The sequence below is a fragment of the Protopterus annectens genome, chromosome 7.part1 (assembly GCF_019279795.1).
Source record: "Protopterus annectens isolate FY-2018-M chromosome 7.part1, PAN1.0, whole genome shotgun sequence".
Lineage (NCBI taxonomy): Eukaryota > Metazoa > Chordata > Ceratodontiformes > Protopteridae > Protopterus > Protopterus annectens.
The window spans coordinates 230,172,906-230,195,812 of NC_056740.1; the positions used below are offsets into that span (position 1 = coordinate 230,172,906).

Here is a 22,907-nt window from a genome sequence, read left to right on the forward strand (position 1 = left end):
TCTTTCTGTGTTTATTGTTTGGGTGCAAAACATTTGCAGGAGTCCTGCAGCGTGTGTCACGCTTTTTCCTCGAGGGTCCTCCAAGAGAGGAAAAATAAGCTCATATTAAAAGGCCTTATAAAACCCTCCTTTGAAGAAGCTTTAGCATCCTCTCCTTCTCCTGCTAAAGAAGAGGCCGGCTCCGACCAGTCCGGCCGGATCCGACCGCCAAAAGACATAGACAGGTTTCTCCTTCGGCTCCAAGGACTTCGGAGCCGAGGGCGGAACGGTCTGCCTCGATGCCACCAGTCTCGACTCCTCTGGCTTCGGAGCCGATGGCTGGAGCATCGAGGCGGGTCACCTTCGGCTCCACTGGTATCGGAGCCGATGAAGGTTGTCCGCTCAGACACTTCCTCCTCGGCGCCGAAGTCCTCCTCGGCACCGATGGAAACTAGTTTGGGTATTCCTTCGGCGCCGATAGTCATCGAGTCGCCTCGGAGCCGGTCCCCTAGCCCCTTGGGGCCGTTGGAGAGGCCATCTCGAACCCGTTCAGTATCCTCTAGGTCATCGAGGATGTCAGATTCGGACATAGACAGGGTGCTCCAAAGACTGTTCCAGTCCCCAGTCTTTCAAAAATTTGTTTCGGCTCCGACCCAGTTGGCTTCGGAGCCGACGGCCCATGCCCATGTCATTGCCATTCCTCCGACCGCTTCGGCTCCGTTGGAGCAGGTGCTGTTGGAGCCGGTGGAGGTCTTAGGGTCGGCTCCGACCCTTACTCCAACCCCGGCCTTCGGGTCCGAGTTTGGTACACGGACTTCTTCGGCTGGACCCGGGGGTGATGTTTCGGGACCTATGCTGTCGGTTCCGAGCCTCCCTCTCGGTGCTTCGGCTGCGGGACTTCCGTCTGCTATCATGGCTCCGGGGACCGGACACTCCCAGGATTCTGGGGGTCCGGCTTTCAGAGCTATGAGGAGTGCCTTGGCCAAGTCTTCTTCGGCCATCTCTCTGGCTTTACCGGCACCTTCCCTGGGCGTGGAGACTGGGTCTTTGGCAGTTCCCCTGTCCTTAGGCAGCGGAGCCCTGGGCCTGAGGTTACCCCCACTGGGGGTTCCCCTCCTCCTGAGGGTTCTTCGGAGTTGTCTTCAGAGGAGCCCCCAAGGAAGAGATCGTGCAAGAGGAAGCACGTGGACTCCCCCGAGTCTATTACATCAGACACTGATCTTGATGATGCGGAGGGGTCCCCGAAGTCACCCTCGGATGATGTCTCATTTGCAGACATTTTAGAGATCCTCAAACAACGAGGCGGCTGGATATCCAAACCCCCCTCTGCTGATGAGTCAGTGCTTCTCAAGGCCTTTGGGGCTCAGCCCTCTGCCTCCTGGGTGTCTCCGCCCTTCGACGAGCTCCTGGATTTGGTTTGTCAGAGGGCGTGGGAACATCCAGATACCATGGAACCAGTGCCTTCTCGTCCTAACAAATTTTTGTCTGCCCCACCCGAGAAGGAGTTCCTGACTAAAGGCGTGGCTGTAGATGCCATGGTGGTGGCATCTGCTACACAACAGGACGTGGCAGAGGCTTCAACGTCCGTCCATCCTCCTAATAAGGAGTCTAGGAGCATGGACCGCACGGGAAGCGCACCCTGACTTCAGCGGCCTTTACTTTAAGGTCCCTGAATTATTTGGCACATTTTACCAGGCTTCAGAGGGATCTGGTCAAGGAGCTGTCAGATTCCTCTCGGGTAACCTACCTGAGCAGCTAGCCCAGTCGGTTAGCTCTCAGTTGGCTATCCTTACTTCAATTTCTAACTCGTCCATGAGGCTCATTTCATATGCGGCCAAGGGGCGGTAGAGCGGCAGGCACAGGCGTGGCTCACGGAGACAAGCCTGGCTCCATTTGTGTCATTTTATGGAGGCCTTCAAGTCTTCCTTTGCCGACGCTCCCTTTGATGGGTCCTCTTTGTTTGGACCTAAGGTTAAAGACACTCTTACCGCTGTGAGCAAGAGGGAAAAACTTTATCTGCCATAGGTGCACGTTATTCCACTCCCTTTCGGCCTTATCCCAAGGCTAAAGGAGGAGGGAAGATGTGGTTCCAAATCACGTAAGTTTTTCCTCAACAGCAGGAAGATTCCCCTTCCAGAGGCAGAGGACGGGAAATTTTTCTGGGAGACGCCATCCCAGAGGCGGCAGAGGGCCCCGCAATTCTGGAGACCGCGAGTCCTTTCGTGGCTCTTCAGCCTCTCACACTTCATGAGGGATTGCCCGGCTGTGCTGCTCGAGCCAGTCGGGTGCCGTTTGCCAAGCACCTAAAAGCCTGGGAGTCTATCACTCAGGACAGATGGGTGCTTCGGATTATTGCCGGAGGTTACACCATTCCCTTCACACACTCACCCCCACCGTCCAAAAATCCCGGACCCACCACCCAGTCAAAGGGAAATTGCAGCCGCAGAAGCTTTAAAGCTGCTAGAAAAAGGAGTCATCCAACCGGTCCCCACAGACCAGATCGGATCCGGAAATTACTCAAGGTTCTTTTTAGTGCCAAAAAAGACAGGGGACCTGAGTCCAATATTGGATCTCAGCAGACTAAACCAATCCATCATGAAATCCAAATTCCCAATGGTCACGTTACAATCCATTCTCCCATTGTTGGAGAAGGATGTTTGGATGTGCTCCATAGATCTCAAGGACGCCTATTATCACATACCGATACATCGGGCGTCCAGGAAGTATCTGCGCTTCAGCCTGGGAGACAGTCATTTCCAATTTTGTGCACTGCCCTTTGGTCTCACCACAGCCCCAGGGTGTTCACCAAGTGTTTGGCAGTAGTAACTGCTCACCTGAGAAGTCTTGGATTCCAAGTGTTTCCCTATCTGGACGACTGGCTCCTGACTGCCACCACCAGTCATCTACTAATGGACAACCTCAAAGCCACCATTTCCCTGGGTGCTACCCTGGGAATTACATTCAATTGGTCAAAGTCTGTCTTGCTGCCCTCTCAGCGCATAAGGTTCATAGGAGCAGAGATAGACTCAAAATTGATGCGCGTTTTTCTTCCTACCGAAAGGATTCAAACTTTACAAGGCCAAGTTCAAGCCCTGCTTTCAAGATCCAAGGCCCCAGCCAGGATGGTCCTGCAACTTTTAGGTTCGATGTCTGCCACGGTTCTCCTAGTTCCTCTGGCAAGATTGCACATGAGGATTCTTCAGTGGCTATTATCGACTCAATGGTCCTTTCAGGATCTTCCCCTCAATCACCCCATTATGATTACAGAAACGCAAACGGGACCTTCGCTGGTGGCTTCAGCCGTCCAATCTGAATCAGGGAAGTCCTTTTGTTATCCCCCCTCCGGTGGTCACCCTGACGATGGATGCCTCCCAGACAGGGTGGGGGGGGGCATTGTCTGGGCAGGTTAGTTCAGGGTTCCTGGCTTCCAGACGAAACCTTTCTCCACATCAATGTATTGGAGATGAGGGCTGTACTTCTGTCCCTTCAGGCCCTCCACAAGTTTCTCCCTCAGGGCATTATCGCTATCCACACAGACAACATGTCGGTGGTCTGGTATCTAAACAAACAAGGAGGGACCAGATCTTACCCCCTTTGCAGAGAGGCCATGAGGGTGTGGGAATGGGCTGTAGCTACCAGCCGTTTCTTGGTAGCGACCCACATTCCGGGGAAATCCAATATATTGGAAGACAGATTAAGCAGGACAATTCTCTCTCCTCACGAGTGGTCCCTGAACAAAACAGTAGCAGCTCAGGTTTTCAGGAGATGGGGGACGCCGTGCTGTGACCTGTTTGCAACACCACAAAACACAAAGTGCAAAAGGTTCTTCTCCTTGACTCCGCATCAGGGGGAAGCAGCTATGGATGCTCTAGCACAACCTTGGCCAACAGGGCTGCTTTATGCCTTTCTTCCGATTCCACTTCTCTCCAAAGTCATTCAGAAAGCTTCTCAATTGGGGTCCACAATGATACTAATTGCTCCGCACTTCCCTCGTCAGGTATGGTTTCCCTACCTGAAGAAACATGCGGTGGATGATCCTTGGGTTTTAGATCTAACTCCGGATCTGCTAATTCATCAGTTGGGACGACAACACCAGTCCCTTCACACTTTGAAGTTGACAGCTTGGCTCCTCCACTTCCGACTTTAGTCAGAAATCACACCTTAGACCCGGAAGTTATTCACATTTTATCTTCGGCCCACAAACCCACCACTAAGAAATTGTACCTCAGTAAGTGGAAGAGGTTTGCTATATGGGCTCAACTCAGGGGCTTAGACCCTATCACTGCCCCGATCCCAGAGGTTTTGAAATTTTTAACATCCTTGTTTAATCAAGGATCTTCAGTCTCTACTATTAAAGTCCAACTGGCAGCTATCTCTAAATTTCACGAATCCATGGATCCACCGCTGATGAGCAGCAGATTATGCAAAACTTTCATTAAAGGTGCGGGGCTGTTAAGACCCCCAGTTTTTCATCCTGCACCTCCGTGGGATCTTGATTTGGTGCTTCGTGCATTAACATCTTCCCCTTTCGAACCGGCTGCTACATGTGAGTTAAAATATCTGTCTTGGAAAACTGCCTTCTTAGTTGCAATTACCTCTGCAAGAAGAGTTTCAGAGCTTCAAGCCCTATCTATCAAACCACCATACTTGATTTTTCACAAGGATAGAGTATCACTTAGGCCTAACCCATCTTTTGTCCCAAAGGTCTGTTCTAATCTCTGTCTCCAACAATCTCTAGAGCTACCAGTTTTCTTCCCAAAATTCTCCAATGAAGCAGAATACACTCTCCATAAATTGGATGTTCACAGACAATTGCGCTTCTATCTAGACAGGACTCAGCAAATTCGTAAATCAGACCAGTTGTTTGTGTCCTTCTCAGACAATAAATTGGGTAAAACCATCACAAAAGCTACTATCTCCAAATGGATTAGAGATTGTATAACTCGGGCTTATTCCTCTTCGAATAAGCAACTTACAACATCTATCAAAGCTCACTCTACCAGAGCTATGGCTACTTCTATAGCTTTTCATTCCAAGCTCGCTATTTCTGAGATTTGTGCTGCGGCTACTTGGTCCAATCCGCACACTTTCATTTCCCACTATAAATTGGATGTGGCATCTAAAGGGCGAGCATCATTTGGTTCCACGGTACTCAGGAGTGTTTTCCAGTGAGCCACCCAGGATTCAGGTGCTAGGACGCTGTCCCATCAGTCAGAATGTAGGCGAGATAGGATCACATAACATCTTTTAGTTATGTACTCACCATAACTTCAGATGTTTGGGATCCATCTCGCCTACATTCCTAATACCCACCCTCCTTCCCCTGGCCTTGGAGATCAGAAGAGATTGAACGGTTTTGAGTTCTACTGTTTTATCTTGTTTCATCTGACGATGTTATATAAGCAGTGCGTGCATGTGTGCATGTATGCGGACAAACTAGATCTGGGGGACTGGTAGTGGTGCATCCTGGGATATAGTAAGCTCAGCCAATAAGAGACTTCGCTCTTTGGCATAAGCGTGCCGAGTCGGAGCCGAGGGATCGGCTCCGAACCCATCAGTCAGAATGTAGGCGAGATGGATCCCAAACATCTGAAGTTATGGTGAGTACATAACTAAAAGTTATCACTGGTAGAATGTTGTGAAAAATATGAGACATTACTACGTTGTCTAGAAGTGTTACTGATTCCATCTATACCCTCAGTAATGGGATGACATAATCCTAAAGTTGTATTTTTGATACACCTGACCAAACAGGAGTCGTAACCCCTATTGAGAAGTAGATCTTCCAGGCGATCTGCTTCCTTTAGTAAAATGTCTTTATCTCTGCATAGTCTAGTCAACCTAATATACTGACTTTTAATAATACCCGAAAAAATGCATCTAGGATGCATACTACTATAACTTAGTATAGTGTTCTTCCAACAAGGTTTCCTATATAAAGAGGAAACCAACCTCTTTTCATGATTAAATGTGAGACTAACATCTAAAAAGTTTATAGTGTCTTTCAAATATTCAGCTGTAAATCTTAGAAATTCTGTGGTGGACTCAAGGTAATTGAGAAATTCTTGGAACTCTAAATTTGTACCTTCCCATACAACAATGACATAGTCTACAAACCTCCTGTAGAGTTAATTCTATCAGACCATGTACTATTAAACAAATGCTGTTTTTCCCATAAGTACACTACTAAATTTGCGTAAGTATTAGCACATGGGGTGCCCATAGCAACACCCCATGTCTGTAAGTAATGCTTCTTATTGAATAGGAAGACATTATTTTGTAATACCAGTTCCAAAAGCTGACAAACAAGAATTTGTCTGTCAACAGTGAAGGCCGTCTCATTCACCATCAGTTCTCTAATAGCCTGTATACTGTATTCATTCGGTATACAGGTAAAAAGATTCTTAACATCAAGTGTAATTAACAAAAAATTCTCTTGTTGAAGCCAATCATATTGTAACTGTTCAATATCATTAAGCAACTGATATGTATCTTTAAGTATAATTGATATATTATCCACTATTGGTCTCAATAATTTCTCTAAGAAAATTGAGATGGTTGAAGTAGCCCATCCCTTGCCAGAAACAATCGGACGCATAGGGATTGGGAACATTTTCTTGTGGATCTTGGGTAGACCCTTTAAACATGGACTCGATGGATTCTCAATATGAAAGAACTCATAGGTTTCAATACTTATCTGCCTACACATCAGCATGCCATAAAGTGTATCATGAATGTTCCTTACTATATTTTCAATATCACTTGCATCCACCATTTTATAAGTACTTGCATCATCTAATAGCATTTCCATATTACTGATGTAGTCACAAGTGTCAAATAAGACAATCCCCCCTCCCTTATCAGCTGTCTTGACTACTAAATTTTCATTCACACGCAATGTTTTTAGAGAAACAAATTCAGTATTAGTCAAATTATAATATCTATTCCTCTTGTTAGTGGAATAGTGTTCATAAAAATCTCTCTCACAGAGTTTTATAAAACATTCAACGACTGGAGGTGTTACGGGTGTAAAAGTACTTCTGCGCTTACACACTCTAGATGATACTTCATTGTTATGTGAATTATCACAGTCCTTAAAATGCACTTCCAACGCTACCATGCGACCAAATAACCTTAAATCAACAAAAGTCTCATTCAGTTTGCTTGGTTGTGACTGAATGAAACTCAAGCCTTTGTTAAAAAGAGAAATGTCAGAGTCAGATAAAATAGTACTGGAATAATTAAACACCAAACAGTTCAGTCCCAAGCCATTTTCTTCTGGCCATACCTTTCCTGCGAGTGCTTCCTTTTCTTCGGACCCCTGCTGTGAGAGTGTCCTCTCGCAAATCTGGATTGTTTGATCGGAAACGGAAAAAACTGCTTCTCATTCACTTTATTGTTTGTACCAGTTCTTTGAATTGCTCCAAGTCCCAGTCCATCATTAGGATTACGAAGAGCAAGTTGGTTCGGTGGTGAAGTGCTTAATGGAGTCGCACCAATGACATCAGTTGCCAAAGTAGTAGGCGGATCAGTGCTAGAATGTTGGTAGCTTTGACCATGAGCTCCCTCTGGAGGAATCGTGAGTAAAGGTGCAGAGGTTGCATGAAACGACTGCCCAGAGTCTACATGTGATATATTAATAGCCTCTCCACTTTGAGTGGTAGAATCTCTTATTGTTCTAGGCCAAACAAAAATATGACCTGATATGAAATCACTATGGTCCCTCAAAAGTTTACGTTGTTTCACTAGTTGAAGCTTGTCGCTATAGACGCAAATCTACGTCAAAATATTGTTCAACCTCTGGGTACAAAAATCTGTTTTAAACCTATCACAAATGTCTTTGTGCAGCAGCTCAACATGTTTCTGCACTTCAAGTTCTAGAGGAGCAAAATACTCTAGTAGCAGGTTCACATATTGAAATCCCAGTTCTATGTTCAAATCCTGCCATTTTTTAAGCAGAATGGGATGTTGCTCCCCATAAGTTGGCATGCATAGAACACGCATCCCCCTCGGTACAACTCTAAAATGTAAACAAGCTTCTAAGTGCTTTCTTTGCCAAGAATAGCGCTGTAATTTATAAAGTTCATTCTCCAGTTCCCTTATTAAATTATTGAATTCTGCAATATTACCATTATTGTTGTTTGTAGGTCTGACGCTTACCGGTTTAGAGAGATTCAGAGCCAATAAAGGGTTGTCGTCTTGATGAATAAAATCATCCAACTTCATAGCATTCTCCCTCGTCTCTGGATTATAGTCTAATTCTAAGTGAAGAAGAGAGCCACTTTTGAGATTTTAAGTATTTTTTCTCTGTTTATTTGCTAAGTTTTTCTGCATAGCTGCCTAGCTTGAGCATTTTCTGGCTTGTTAAACTTGATTTCTGTATTAGTAGCTGTATTTAGAGCACAACCAAAAGCTGTTTGCTGAATTTCCTGTTTGCACTTAATTTTAAATCGTTTTTTTCTTAAAACTTGCATATTTTCTGTCCTTGACCTAGCACTCTTGTGTGGGGTCATTTACTGCACTGTTATAATTTGATATTACTTGTGAACCTCTGCTATCTCTGTAAAAAACAAAAACAAAATCTTGCTTTTTCCCACTTTTCTGAGAGTTAAAAAAGTTCAGTTACAGGCTTGCTGTTCCTGAACTGTTTGAAAGTTTCTGTGAGGCCATTTTTGCTTGGGCTGAAGGAGGGTCTCTCTGTTGATCAGTGGCAGTGAATAACATTGAGCAGCTTCCCTGCCCCCCGTAGAGGTGGTTACTGACTTGAAACTGTAGTTTTATTGTCCGTTTTGGGTGTATTCCTGCTTCTTTCCAGCCCCTGCTCTCAAGCACGCTTTAACGTGTTTTAGCGCGATTTAGCGCGGAGTTGCCACTGGAGAAGTATCGGGCAGCGCCGGTTAAACAAGGTTAAACTCTTTCTGGCTCCAGAAAGTCTGTTCTTCAATTTTTCCCTTAGAACTGCTCTGTTAGGAACTTAAACAGTTTACACCTTCACTAAAAAGTGCAGCACTTGTTCCAAATAGCTTTTTCTTCTCAAAAAGCTCAGCACTTGTCTTATAAGCATATCCCTTGTCTTATAAGCATTTTCTTTGCATGTCAAGCACTCCTATATTATACAAATCTCTCACTAGCAAAACCCCCAGGAGTGCCCACTTCTCTGCTAAGCCCACTACTTTTCTGTCTCATACCAACTCATAATTCTTTCTAGCATGTCGAAGGGTCAGATGCTGGCGTCCTCTCCTACCCAGTTGGTGAATCTGGGAATTCTGAGACAATGTTACAATTGCCTCATGTACACGGACAACCCTCTCCTCCTCCCACGTAACACTAACACTTGTGAGAGATGCAGCTATTTAGCCAGACTGGAGGCTGAGCTCTCTCAACTCAGGACTGGCAAGACCAGGCAGGAGGAGAAGGCAACTACACACACCACAATTCCAGTCTCACATAACTCAACCACACCACTGAATCAAACACATAAACACACTAAGACATACTCGGAGGCTCTAAGTAAAAATTTACCTAAACAGCAGAGGCCTCCAAAGCAGACACCCAAGCAACTGCAAACTCAATACACCACACAAACAACACATAAACAACAAAATCAGTGTGCAAAGCAGTCACTGCCCTTAAGGCCAAATACAACACCAAACATACTTGTCATAGGTGACTCCATAGTCAGACACACTGACGTCCCGCTCACCAGACTGAGTAAGGAGAAGGTCACAGTAAGCTGCTTGTCGGGCACTAGAATCCGCCACATAACGCAAGCACTCAGGTCTCTCAACAGCAGGTACAAGTACGACTCAGTCATTGTCCACGCTGGTGTCAACGACCTGAGACGTACCTCCTTGGACTACATGAAAAGAGACATTGAGGAGCTCTCTGATTATGTAGCCCAGGCAGGTATGACCCTGACCTTGAGCAGTATCCTACCTTCACCTAGAATGATGCCACAATACAGTGATAAGATGATCAGCTTTAATAATTGGCTTAAATTCTGGTGTCATTCAAAGGGGATCCAATGTCTGTCTGCCTGGGATGACATGCTGGACAAGCCACGCTGCTTTGCAAGGACGGCTTGCACCTGTCACCCTAGGCTTCCAGATATTGGCAAAGGCTCTTGCCACCCCATAGTGCCTTTTTAGGCAAGGCTCAAATTCTAAACCTACCACCCTAGAACACAAAAAGGAAAAACTAAGGGTAATGCTGCTCAATGCCAGAAGTCTCAATCTCAAGATGCACGCACTCGAGGCCCTTCTCAGTATGGAGAACATCGATGTCTGTGCTGTGATAGAAACCTGGTTCAAGGCTCCTGAGAGCACCCCAGTACTATCAGGTTTCGCCTCATATCATGCGTTCCGGCCCCAAAATCCGGACAACACTAAGAAAGGAGGGGGGGGTGTCCATATTCATAAAGGACACCCACACCTCAAGGTTGGTGGCAACGCACGATGCATCGGAGACCATCCAGGTGCAATTAACCATAGGCAAGACTGCTCTGCAATTTGTAGCATGTTACAGGCCACCCTCTCAAACTCAGGAACCTCACATGGCCTTCCTGAAAACATTGGAGGGGATAAAATGTATCTCCAAACACCATCATACTAGGTGACTTCAATTACCCTAATATAGACTGGGAACACTACTCAAGCCCAAACACTCTAGGAGTTCATAAACTCAAATGCCATGGAACAACTAGTCACCATCCCCACAAGAGGAGAAAACATACTTGATCTCATCATCACGAACATGGGATCACAATGTTCAACACCGGAAGTATACCCCTCACTGGTGAGATCAGATCATAAACTAATCTCGCTGGAGGTCCTCATCCCGCCCCCACCTGAAATAAAAGACCACAGTGAAAAACTTCTCAAAAGCCGACTTCACACTTCTAAAAACTAGTGTGGTCTCCTTTAAGGCCCCTGAGCCAGTGGTAAACATTACTCAAACTGCTGAATCACTTACAAATGCCTTCTACCAGCACCTACAGGACTGCATGGATCAGGCAATCCCAAACAAAACTAAGACTCTTTGTACCAAAGGCAAGCGTCCAGTCTGGTGGACCCCAGCCATAAACAAGCTCTACAACAAAAGGAGGAAGCTACTACAAGATGGAGCAAAATCCTTGAAAGGTAAGACACCTTTGATCATTATAAGTAAAAAACTAAGAGCTCTCATAAAATCATCCAAGGCAAATTTTGAGAGAAATATCGCCAAGGACTCAAAAGACAATCATAAGGCCTTCTTTAGCTATGTTAGAAACCTAGGAGGAAACTCCCAGATATGCTCAGAATTAGTTCAAAATGATGTGAAGATTACTGAACCTACACACCTTGCCAACATACTGGCTGACAGATTCAGTGCAAACTCCCCCCCCCCTCCCCCCCAAAAGGAGAGATATCTATACCAGAGGATTGTAGCCCCCCAAACATCTCCAATGCCCAGGTGAGAACTGCTCTCTCCAAGGCAAAAAACACAGCATCCATGGGACCGGATGGTGTCCCCGGCTGTGTGCTCCACGAACTCAATGAGGAATTAAACCCGCAGTTAGGACAGCTGTTTAATCTTAGCCTCACCTTAGGATACGTACCCAAGGAGTGGCGCATGGTGACTGTGGTCCCACTTCACAAGGGCGGTGCCTCCACCGACCCTGGAAATTACCATCCCATTAGCTTGACAAGCCTTATCTGCAAAGCCATGGAGAGGATCATAATGGAACTCATAAATAAAGACATAGGAACTTGCAGACTTTGGATCCAACCCAGTTTGGCTTTGTCAAAGGCAGATCATGCCTTTTAAACTTGGTTGACTTTTTTGAGACAGTCACCAAGGCCATTGATGAGGGAAAGGCAGTCCATACAGCCTACCTCGACCTGGCAAAGGCCTTCAACACAATACCCCACTCAGGTATCATCGAAAAACTCATCAGCTTGAATGTAAACCCATACATCACAAGATGGGTTGCAAACTGGCTAAGTGACCAAACCCACAGGGTCAGAGTTGCTGGAGCCATGTCAGACTCGAAGCCTGTCACAAGTGGTGTCCCACAGGGCTCAGTCCTGGGTCCACTCTTGTTCGGCATCTACTTTTCTGAAGTACAAGCAAACACAGGAGGGTTATGGCTGACAAAGTTTGCAGATGACTGCAAACTGGGCGCCATAGTCGAAAACACATCTGACACAGATATCCTTCAGAAGGGCCTCACAGAAACGGATAACTGGTGCCAGAGCCATGGCCTAAAGTTAAACGCCAAGAAATGCATAGTCATACCCTTCGGGAAAAACAAGGTTACCCCTAGCTACCATATAGGTGGCAATCCACTGAGCACAGAAGTCATCAGGGATCTGGGGACCCAGGTTGACAGTAGCCTTTCGTTTGACACTCATGTTGCTAAAGTAGTTAAGAAAACCTTCTACATTGCCCACCTGATCATGAAGGGATTCACATCTAGATCAAGGGAGGTCATCGTCCCCCTGTACTCATCACTCATTAGACCTATGATTGAGTACAATGCCCCATTCGAATGTATCTGACCCGACACCCGCAGCAGCTGGAAAGGGCCCCAAAGTTCCTCACCAAAAGGATAAAGGGTCTCAAAAATATGTCTTATGCTGCCCGACTGAAAGAACTCCAGCTCTATTCAGTCTCATACCGCTTGCTCAGAGGTGACCTGTGCCTGACATATAAGGCCATGTCAAACCCAGATTTGATGAATATGCTTCACCTCAAAAAATCTAGATCCCTCAGAACCACAAGGGCGGGAGACTTAAACCTTGACACGGTTATTAATAGAACATGCTGGAGGGACAGATTCATCACCCAGAGACTCCCTATGCTGTGGAACAAAATCCTGGTACATGTGAGGCAGAGCACCTCGCTGGCCTTGTTCAAGAGGAATCTTGACCAATGGATGGGAGATCGCAGATATACCCCAGGGATTACTTCAGTGTCACTGCTTGACAGAGGCACAGCAAAATAATAGGCATAGTTTTATTCAAACTAAAGGGGCGGTGAAAGCCACATAACTATGGGCTAGGCTTATAAATGCCCTTGGGCAGATAGCCTAGTATGAACCTATGAACCTATAAGTTCACCGGTTCCATCGTGTGGAGGTCACGATACTAAAATGAGAAAACTTGTTGAAGAAAAAAGTATCAGGAACCTCCCAAGGACTCAACAGCCAGGAAACAATGGAGAACAAGTAAAAATAAACTGTTGAAGCCTCCACGAAACAAACAGGAATCAAGACTGGATTACACGGACTTTTATTGAACCATAAATTGATGAAAAAAGATGAGCGCTTTCACGTGCCACCTGCACGCTTCTTCAGATCTAACATTTTGAATTAATATTGTCCTTATATACAGGGCTCAACTCATATAATTGATCAATCAATCAATTAAAATCATTAAAAACTAATTAAGAATACTAAACATGGTAATGTTTAAACTTCAAATTATTCAAACAATTAAAGTGCGAGGCTGCAATTAAAAACGCAACTGAATATATAGCACTACACAGAGTCTGCATTTATAATGTACCCATCATTAAAAACTAGTTAAGAATGCTAAACATAATAATACTTAAGCTTACAATTATTCAAGCAGTTATAGTGCAAGGCTGCAATAAAAACACATCTGAATATATAACGCACACAAAATCATAAACCTGCATTTAAGTTGTAACCATCATAAATACATAATGTAAAATAGATAACTACCATACCCACAATAAACTATATTAGAACTAACATTAAATATATATATATATATATATATATATATATATATATATATATATATATAAATACATTAAAGATACATGAGAATGTAAAAATAGCAGCATACATAACAACATACGTCAAACCAATATTAGGTACCATGGACATGTATTATGTAATCTTCTAAAGAAAAAGGGGGGAACTGATTGACCCTACAGTACAAGAAATGTATGTAAAAAACTTATGTATATGTGACAAAAAATATATGTTCATCGGTAAACACATAATTTTTTATATATTGAAACCAAATCTATAACTATATAGTGTTTCATCTAAAACTTTCTAGGTTTATAAGAGCAAAATTTAAAATCGGCCTCTATTTTCTAGCCTTTGCCCCCCCCCTCAAATTATTGTTGACTTTGTCCAGATTTCTTGTATCAAGAGATTGAGAGAGATGATCAACACCTATGGGGTCTGAATTTGCTTTTCCTATCATGGGTTCTGATGTTCATCTTGCAGCTTCTAAGGAGAAATGTCTTAATGTCCTCAGGCTTGGAAACCCCAGACTGTAATTGAGATCAACCAACAGAGTCCTCTGGTTTCTTTGACAAAATGGATACCTAAACCAAAAAGAATTTTCAGCATTTCTCTTTCATTGCCTTAGCTGTGTCACTTCAGTTCACACCAAAACCGAAGACCTCTTGAAAATTTCTCTGGAGTAAATGGCCTTCATAAAATCCAGGGAACCCAGCCACACCCAGACCACTACCACTGAAGCCTCCCCATCTAAGAGGCCTAGGGAGGTAGCCCTTCAAGAAGATTCACAATCCTCAAACTCTGAGGATGAAGAGGAATTATTCTACTCTGAGCATCTTCCAACCCAACCTTATACAGACTCAGACTTTGATGACACCCTCTCATCTGCCCCTCCCCCAGATAAACCTCTCTTTTGGGGATACCCTTCATAAAATGAACAAGGCTGTTAATTAGGAATGCAAACCATTCTCTCAAGCTCTGGCTCAGTATAGAGAATTATTGAGTTTACCTTCACTTAGACCACTACCTATCCCCATAGTGCATGTGCATTTTTGAAGACATCTCTTTAAACCAAAATTCCCTGTCACCTGCTCTCAGAAAGTGTGACCAGTTTGCAAGTGCTTGACTCGCACAAGAACCTTTACAAAAAACATAAAACAGATCCCTCTGTAGTTTCCTAATGGAGCCACCAAAGAGTTGCCAAAATGTATAACTTAACATTCCCTGGGTAATGGTAAGGGAAAGCAGAATTTGTAGACAGGCTTGGCAAGAAGGCCTGTAACTCAACTATCATTTCCATGAGAACACTTAATTTCCAGTTCCACATGATGAAGTACTTAAAATCCCTTCAGAATGAAATTATTTTTTAAGGCAGAGACAGTTTTTGACAAAGCAGTGCCTATGGACATTCAGGAGATGGGTAGAGCAGTCTTACAGATTTCTGGACTCTACTTAAAATGTGGATATGATACACTAGATGAGTCATGTAGAGCAGTGGCCACTGGCACAGTTACTCACAGACATGCATGACTCAGGACTCATCCATTCGCAGACCAGGCCAAGGCAGAGCTACTGGATGCTCCTGTAGATGAGGAGTTCATGTTCAGACCTCCAGCTGAAAAGGTGTTTGAAAAGTTGGACAAGAAAGAACAACTTTAAAACAGTGAAAGAGTTTTGCCTGTCGCCTATGCCTACGTATAATAGGAATTACCTTACAAGCCAAAGACTTTCTCCCCCAGACAGGACAAGTGGAGGCCTCCTTGTGCTAACAAAACCAAACAATCCAGAAGGTGGCAACCAGAAAAAACAGAGATGAGGGAGATCAAAAGAACCCACACAGCACCGAGACCAGTTTTGAGTATCCTTGGACTCTGACCACTCTTCCACCACCCACCCCAACCTTCTTGCAAGAAGACTCTCCTCCCTGCAAGAATAGTAAACCATTACCAGGGAATAGTGAGCCCTTCAATTAAAAGGGGCTACTCCATTCATTTCAGAGAAATTCTTCCATTCTTAAGCATACTAAAACCCCCAAAATAGCATGGATTCATATGTGTATTCTAGGATAATGACCACTAGGGACCTTAAAAGCCTAGCTGTGCAACCCAAATGTGACCCAAAATTTGATTTATAGGGGTGATTCTGACTGCCTCTGTCCATCAGAAACATGGGAGCTAGACCAGGGGTGAATTTCCAATTACCCATCCATCAATCCAAAGTGTGATTTAATAGGGATAGGGAGGAACTCTGCTTCACTTAGATGGAGAGCCTGTTCCAGAGAATAGGCATTCTGAGAAACTTGTATTTAGGTCTTTAAATCTAGCAGATCTGATGTTTTAGTGGATGAGCAAAAGAGTAATCAAAACAGGGTCCGGAGATGACTTGTATGCCAAGCAAAAATCACCTTTCAGAAGTCTGTATGATGCTGAGTAAAGAGAAGGGGCTTTGAGGCAGTCAGTGTGGGACATTGTGTTTACTCCTTATATCCTTTTTGTAAGGAACCTTTGTGGACATTCCAGTTGCTGCATGTGTCTGGTCAGGTACATGAAAGGGGCGTTACATTCTGAGGGCCTTGTACATTGGTATAATGACCTCTCTAGACTTGGATGTTTTTAAGGGTGTTTTACTGATAATGTTATTACCTGGGGTGGCAGACTTTCCAAAATATATTATAATGCATTTTTTGGCAAGCCATGGCTTTGGCACCAAGCTTTTGTATTAGACGTTCCTGAAGGGTGTTCTCATCTTGGCAGGGATTCAATGACTGCTCCCAGTTTGCAATCATCTGTGAACTTGGTTAGCTAGAGGCCTTTAACATTGATTTTGACATCTGTGAAGTAGATGCCAGAGGAGTTGGGCCTAGTACAGAGCCATGGGGATTCAACTGGTGACCAGCCTCTCTGTTGAAGTGGCCTCACCTATTCTAATCTCCTGGGTCCTATCAGTGAGCTAGCTATCTATCTAGAATGTTATAAAGGGGTTTATACCCAGTTCTGTAAGTTTGTTGACAATGCCCAAGTGGGGTATTGTATCAAATGCCGTAGCCAGAGCTAGGTAGGCAGTATGCACTGTTTCCCCTCATCCATTGCCTTAGTGATGTTTTCAAAGAAGTCCTCCAGCTTCAGTAAGTATGACCAAACTGGGATGGACCCAATGTCTGGAGGTCTCCTATGTCCTTGATTCTTTCCATGGCTTTGCAAATAAGACTAGTCAGACTAATGAGTCTGTAGTTTCCTGGATCTGTTTGAGATCTTGTTCTTGATTTTAGCAAGTGCTGCTCCCTAGTTATAGTTGACAGTATCACTGTGGGAGTGGTTGGGGTGAGATGGGTGAAAAGTTGGAATAGAATTTGTCCACTAACAAGTTTGCTATATCAGCAGGCTCTGCGACTGTGCCACCATTAACCACCAGTTCACATTTTTGTGTGCTGCCTTGTGGTTTCTGACAGCTAAAGAAGGCCTTATGGTTATCTTTCACTTGGGAGGATTTCCTAACCACAGTTGCCTTTATTTGACCTAATTTGCCCTCTTAGTTGTGTATTTATTTTTATTGAAATTGCCCTTCCTGATTTTTGCTATATTTTTTTTCCTTTTATTGTGCATCCTGTTTGCTTTGGGATGCCACCAGGGCAGTTTGTTTCTGGGCTAACTTCTGGTAGGTGTACAGCAGCCTCTATGCAGCCATTGGCATGGTTGTACATAGTTCTGGGGAGAAATCTTTGATCTGCACAGATGGCTGCTAATAGATAAAAAGTTTGTTTCTTGGCTGTGTACCCCAATGCAGCCTGTGACACTTAGATCAAAAGTCATCAAAGGGCTATTAATTTACCTGCTACTCTGCACTGTGCAATGTTCAAGATAATGCAGGATGTGGTTGTATGCTCTGGTAAGTATACTGTTTCTTTCAAATGTTTGTATTTGAGTGTTATCTATAAGGTTTGTATGACTGTCAACATGATGTGTAGCTCAATGCTTTAATTGCATGCATGCCTGTGTTGTTATGGTGTGTGACACTGATTTCAGTTAGAATTTGTGTGTTAATACAGTGCTTGCAAAACAACTTCAGTTTTCTTCAAAAAAAAGTTTTATTGCAGAACATTTTTGAAGGCAGATGGTTGGATCATTATCACCTTCTCCAAGTTACTGTAAGCTTGGATGTAGCCTAGCTGAGATAGGCTTTACCACTGCTGTTTTCCAGGGTATGTTGTAATCCTAGTCGGGAATCAGGCTTTCTACCAAGTCATTCTACAACTTTAGTATCAGGAATTCCCCTACAGCAGTGATTCATATAATGAACACAGTATATGTGTAAGGGTACTCACCATAAGTATGGCTTTTTAAAGGATTGTTTCTGCATTAAGGTCTCCCAACTTCTTTGTCCCTATCTTTCTGAAACATATTTGCCTCCTTTGGATATCTGATGGAAAAGCTGTAGCATTCATCTTTGCTCATGGAGTTGTATTTGTTTTCTACACTGTTTGGGTCCCTGTTTTGGTAATTTTGTATACATGTATAATGTATTTTTAGCTGGGCAAGCCTCCTCTCCCCATCAAACTTTAGGTACATTCTGGACATCTTTCCCAGAGGTTTTGATCATCTGCTTGCATATTAAACACAAGGAAGAGACCATTCTCATTTTGGAGATGTTGAACTATAAATTTTAGGCTGAAAGGATGATGTTCACCTAAAGCTAATTTGCATACATAAAGAATTTAGTGCAGTAGAGACCTTCTTGTTCAAACATTTACTGTTATGGTGAGTACCCTCACAGAGCTAAGCATTCTCATTCAGGTTGCATTATGCCAGTTGTTGACTGTATTTTATGTCCACTTTACTGCAAGATCACAGTTTGTGCCACAGATGAGGATTTCTTTCTCTCATACAGTTGTGTGACTGGGACTGTCTCCCATACAGTTGCGTGACTTTGGAGTAGGGATATGGTATCTCATTCAGTAGCTTGTCACCCTGAAAAAGGATACTGTTTGTGCCTTTGTGTGAGGTGTTTTGGTGCCATTTTTCTCGGTCATTTTTACACCGTTTCCCCCGACAAATTGGAAGTAAAGTTCTTGTAGCAGATCTCAAAATGCTTTTAAGAAGCTGAGTTTTCTGTTGAGTAATCCTGCAGAGGTTGCTAATCAACTTGTGCCGGTATTATGCTGAGTTGAAATAAGTACACCCTGGCTGGCTAACCCACCACCACCACACACACACATCCACATCCTGTGCTGTTTTTTTATTGCTTGGGACTGTCCCAAAATAGTATGACAGTTTTTTCTTCACTCTACTGTTGGATTAATTAATCTTCTGACCACTGGGAATTGCTTTATTCTTCTCTTCTGGTGGATATAGTTATGCCTTTGCTTAGGACACATAAGAAGTGTAAGAAAGAGGGAATGACCAACCCCACAGATGTGGACATAACTGTCATCTGGATTTGGTGGTTCTGCAAGAAAGTCTGCAAGACTTTGGTTGAACATCCTATTGCCTACCAGTGCTGGTCCTGATTGTTAAATAGTGAAAGATCCGGTCTTGAAAATTTATTATTAGACTGACTGTCTTGTGTAATTGTATATTTAATCTTATGAAAACTTAGGTTGGTGCAAAACTGAATGATGTAACTGATGGTCTCTATGGCTGTTTTCTCTCCTTGTAGGGATATTCAAATCAGTGAAGCCTTGCAGAGTACATTTCTGTCCACTGGCTGTTCAGATGCACACAACCAACACGTGACACATCTAGAACATGTTATTGTTAGAGTTACAGTTGTGCATCCTCGACGTGGAGATCTACAGATTAATTTGATTTCTCCCTCTGGAACAAAGTCGCACCTTTTAGCCAGAAGGTAAAATTCAAAATGTTAGTTGATGGTATTTATCAAGTATTTTGTAATTGTCAGCTAAAAAATCACAAAATCATTTAGCATAATTCAGTAACCTTGCATCAGTTATTAACTACTTGTGTATCTTTGTTTGACTCTTCTGTTCTGGTATGGATTGTTTTTATGATTGTATGGCACATTTCTAGCTCGTTTCTTAAGTGAAGTGTTTAGCATATGTCTGGCTGCTGTTCCTGTGATACTGGGATGTCATCACATAGAAGCATAGCTAGTTCAATTAGTACTCTGGGCTGGTGCTATGAACCAGCACTCCACCCAAGAAACACTTCAGTGTAATAAGCTGTAAGTGATTGGCTTATTACAGTTAGATCCATGCTCGCCCCTGCAAACAAGAAGAAAAAAAAAAGGATGTTCCTTCTACTGACACACCAACCAGGTGGCCAGATGCATGACATGCCACCCCAGTACTAACCATTCAATTCCCATTTCTGTACACTGCCTCCATCCCGCCTTTTTATTTAAAAAAAAATATTCTTTTAAACTGTTACTACAGTGTATACCTGCCTATACAGAGCACTCCAGCACCCATGTTTTAGTTAAAATAAAAAAAAATAAAAATTTCTTTCTAAACTGTAGCAAACAGTTGCTACAGTTTTTATACCCTGCCTGCACAGAGCACTACAGTGCTCAGGTTTTAGTTTAAAAAAATTACTTTTAAGCTGTAAAAAACTATTTGGTACGATGAAGTAAGCAGGTGCTACAGTGTAGACCACACATGGAGTGCCAAAGCACTCAGGTTTGACTGCAAATGCAATACCAGCTTTTAAAAGCCATTATTAGAGTAAACAACAATGTGGATCAGCTGATTGCGCCCCCCCCCAACACTTTGCTTCAAGGGCTATTGCCCCTCTCTCCCTACTGCTTTTAGATGTATCATTTTCTTGTCTTTCCTTTTTCTGTTATATTGCATAAGCACAGTCTGATGTTTGCTATACAGAGCAGAGAGGCAAGGAGATAGCTGTCCCCATCATTGTTAGATGACTCAATTTACTTATTTGTGAAAAATAAAAGCTTAGACATAACATTAAGCAACAGTAATAAACATTCAAAAACCTTTGATTCTTTTTCTGTGAAGACACTGAAGGAACAAAGTCAAACAGGCTTAGTCACTGGAATAACTCTGCTTCAGCAACTGAACTTTCTTCCGATCAACTTTTCAATGAGGGGTTTAACCCCATGGAAAACATGTATGTATATGTATAATATATATATATATATATATTTATTTATGTGTGTGTGTATATATATATATATGGGTCTACTTCACATGGTCGACAATTCATTTGATCGACTTTCATTTAGTCGACAATTCATTTGATCGACAAGCAGTTTTATGTGGGGGGCTTTGCCCCCCCACACCCACCCTAACTATATATATCAACTCCAGGGTCGCACAACATTGGGGAGGGGGGCAAATCTGCCTGTCGATCAAATGAATTGTTGACCAAATGAAAGTCGATCAAATGAATTGTCGACCATCTCAGGTAGACCCATATATATATATATAGATATATAGATATATATATATATATATATATATATACTTCAAAAGCACAAAGCATTATGAATCATGACTGACATCCTCATACATAGTAATGAGCCTAGCCTACAACTAAAAGCTAGCCTGATGTAACACAACTCATTTTTTACAATCCAAACTGAAGAAACAGAGTGCTAATAAAACTAAGTCCAAATAAAGTGAAGTGCAGAACTAGTAATTAACTCCTAGTCTGTCTCCTGAGGAAAAAGGTGTCACAAAACTCTCTTCCTTAAAGGCTATTTAGAACCAAGGTGACAAGATCCTCCCAAAAACAGGAATTAAAAAAAATCCAAGAGCTTAAGTGAAGGTAGGTGGCTGTTTGAGTGTGTGCACACATACATGCTCGCGTGCTTGCTTATGTGACAACAGCTACATGAATCGAGAAAACAGTACCCACGTCCTTTCTATACAAGATCTGATATTCCTACCTGTTTTGAAAACAAAAGGGTGTGGATCTAAAATCTTTCTCACCTACTAGACAATGTGGACCACTTGTCACAAATTATCCTTTTAATTTCATGGGCATATTTATTGAAATTTAGGGTCATACTTCTTTTCACTTTTTTTCCTTACATTAGTGAGGAACCTTTGAAATCATGTAAAAAAAATCTTTCCTTGAGCATATACGGAAGTGCCCTCCCTTGGTTTTTAGGTCCTTAAGTAGGATCAAAAATATGTCTGATAGTCCTACTTTCATACCTCCTCTGAAGCAAATATCTGTGGAGGTCCTGCAGGTTCTTGTTTCTCTGGGCACATAAGCAGTCCACATACTCTGACTTTATTACATTATGCTTAGTTATTTGTGGGTGCATGCTGCTGGCATGAAGCAGTAAGTTTACATGGGTGGTTTACACAATAAGTCAATATAAAGTTCTTGTGGCTGTGTGTGATTATAAACAGTGCAATCCAGAAAACTAACCTTATGGTAATCCTAAGGAGAAGTAAATTTCAAAAGTCAGTCAGTTGTACATTTTGTCAAAGAAATTCTTAACTTCCACTGACCCTTCTCATACAACAAAAATATCAAGAAATCTCTGGTAACATTTGATGAAGCTCTAGAACTCCTAAGTTATACTGTTTCACTTTCCCAATGCCTTACAAAGACGTTTTGTATGTGATTTCAGAAGTTCCTACTCTTACCAAAGGAAAGAAAAATGAAAAGATATATGACCTTAACTTTGTGACGAAGCCAATGAGATTAAAAAGTTAGTTTGTGACAACTGGTGCATTTTGTCTAGTAATAGACCAGTAAGCAAGATTCTGGATCCTGGCCCTTCTTTTGGTTTCAAAAAAGGAACATTTGGTCTTACCTAGAAGAGACGTTCAACAAGGACCGTATGGAGAGGCTTGATACCTTTAAATGTTGATCCCCCCCTTTCTGTACCTTTTGTGAGTTCATGAGCTGCAGAGATTTTTTTTCCATCTGCTCCAGTACAGTTAAGAAATACAACAGTAAGGTAGCTGGGAACTGTAAGATTTTTTTATAGAGCCCAGTCCTCCCAAGTGTCAATTTTTTTTCACATAAGAAAGACTATTTCTAAGTTTAAAAGGAGGATAGCTCAACTGAAATTAGAAGTAAACTAAGCAAGGATCCTCTTGCAAACCACAGCATTGAATCACCAGGCAATTTTTTCACTTTGTACATTTTGGACACAGGATGGCTCCACTCAAGGGGAACTATGTCATTCTTGAAAAGGAGCTGGAATGGCAAATTTCCCCTAATACCTACAC

General features: G+C 42.9%; 1 protein-coding gene across 1 annotated transcript in view; it reads left to right on the forward strand.

Moving 5' to 3' along the window:
• Window positions 1-22,907, forward strand: part of PCSK6 (proprotein convertase subtilisin/kexin type 6) — a gene marked incomplete in the record, with an annotated part of 1,289,931 nt that overhangs the window by 866,971 nt on the left and 400,053 nt on the right. The window contains 1 exon segment of the mRNA XM_044078680.1: window positions 19,394-19,582. Within this exon segment, the coding sequence (XP_043934615.1) occupies window positions 19,394-19,582 (189 nt within the window).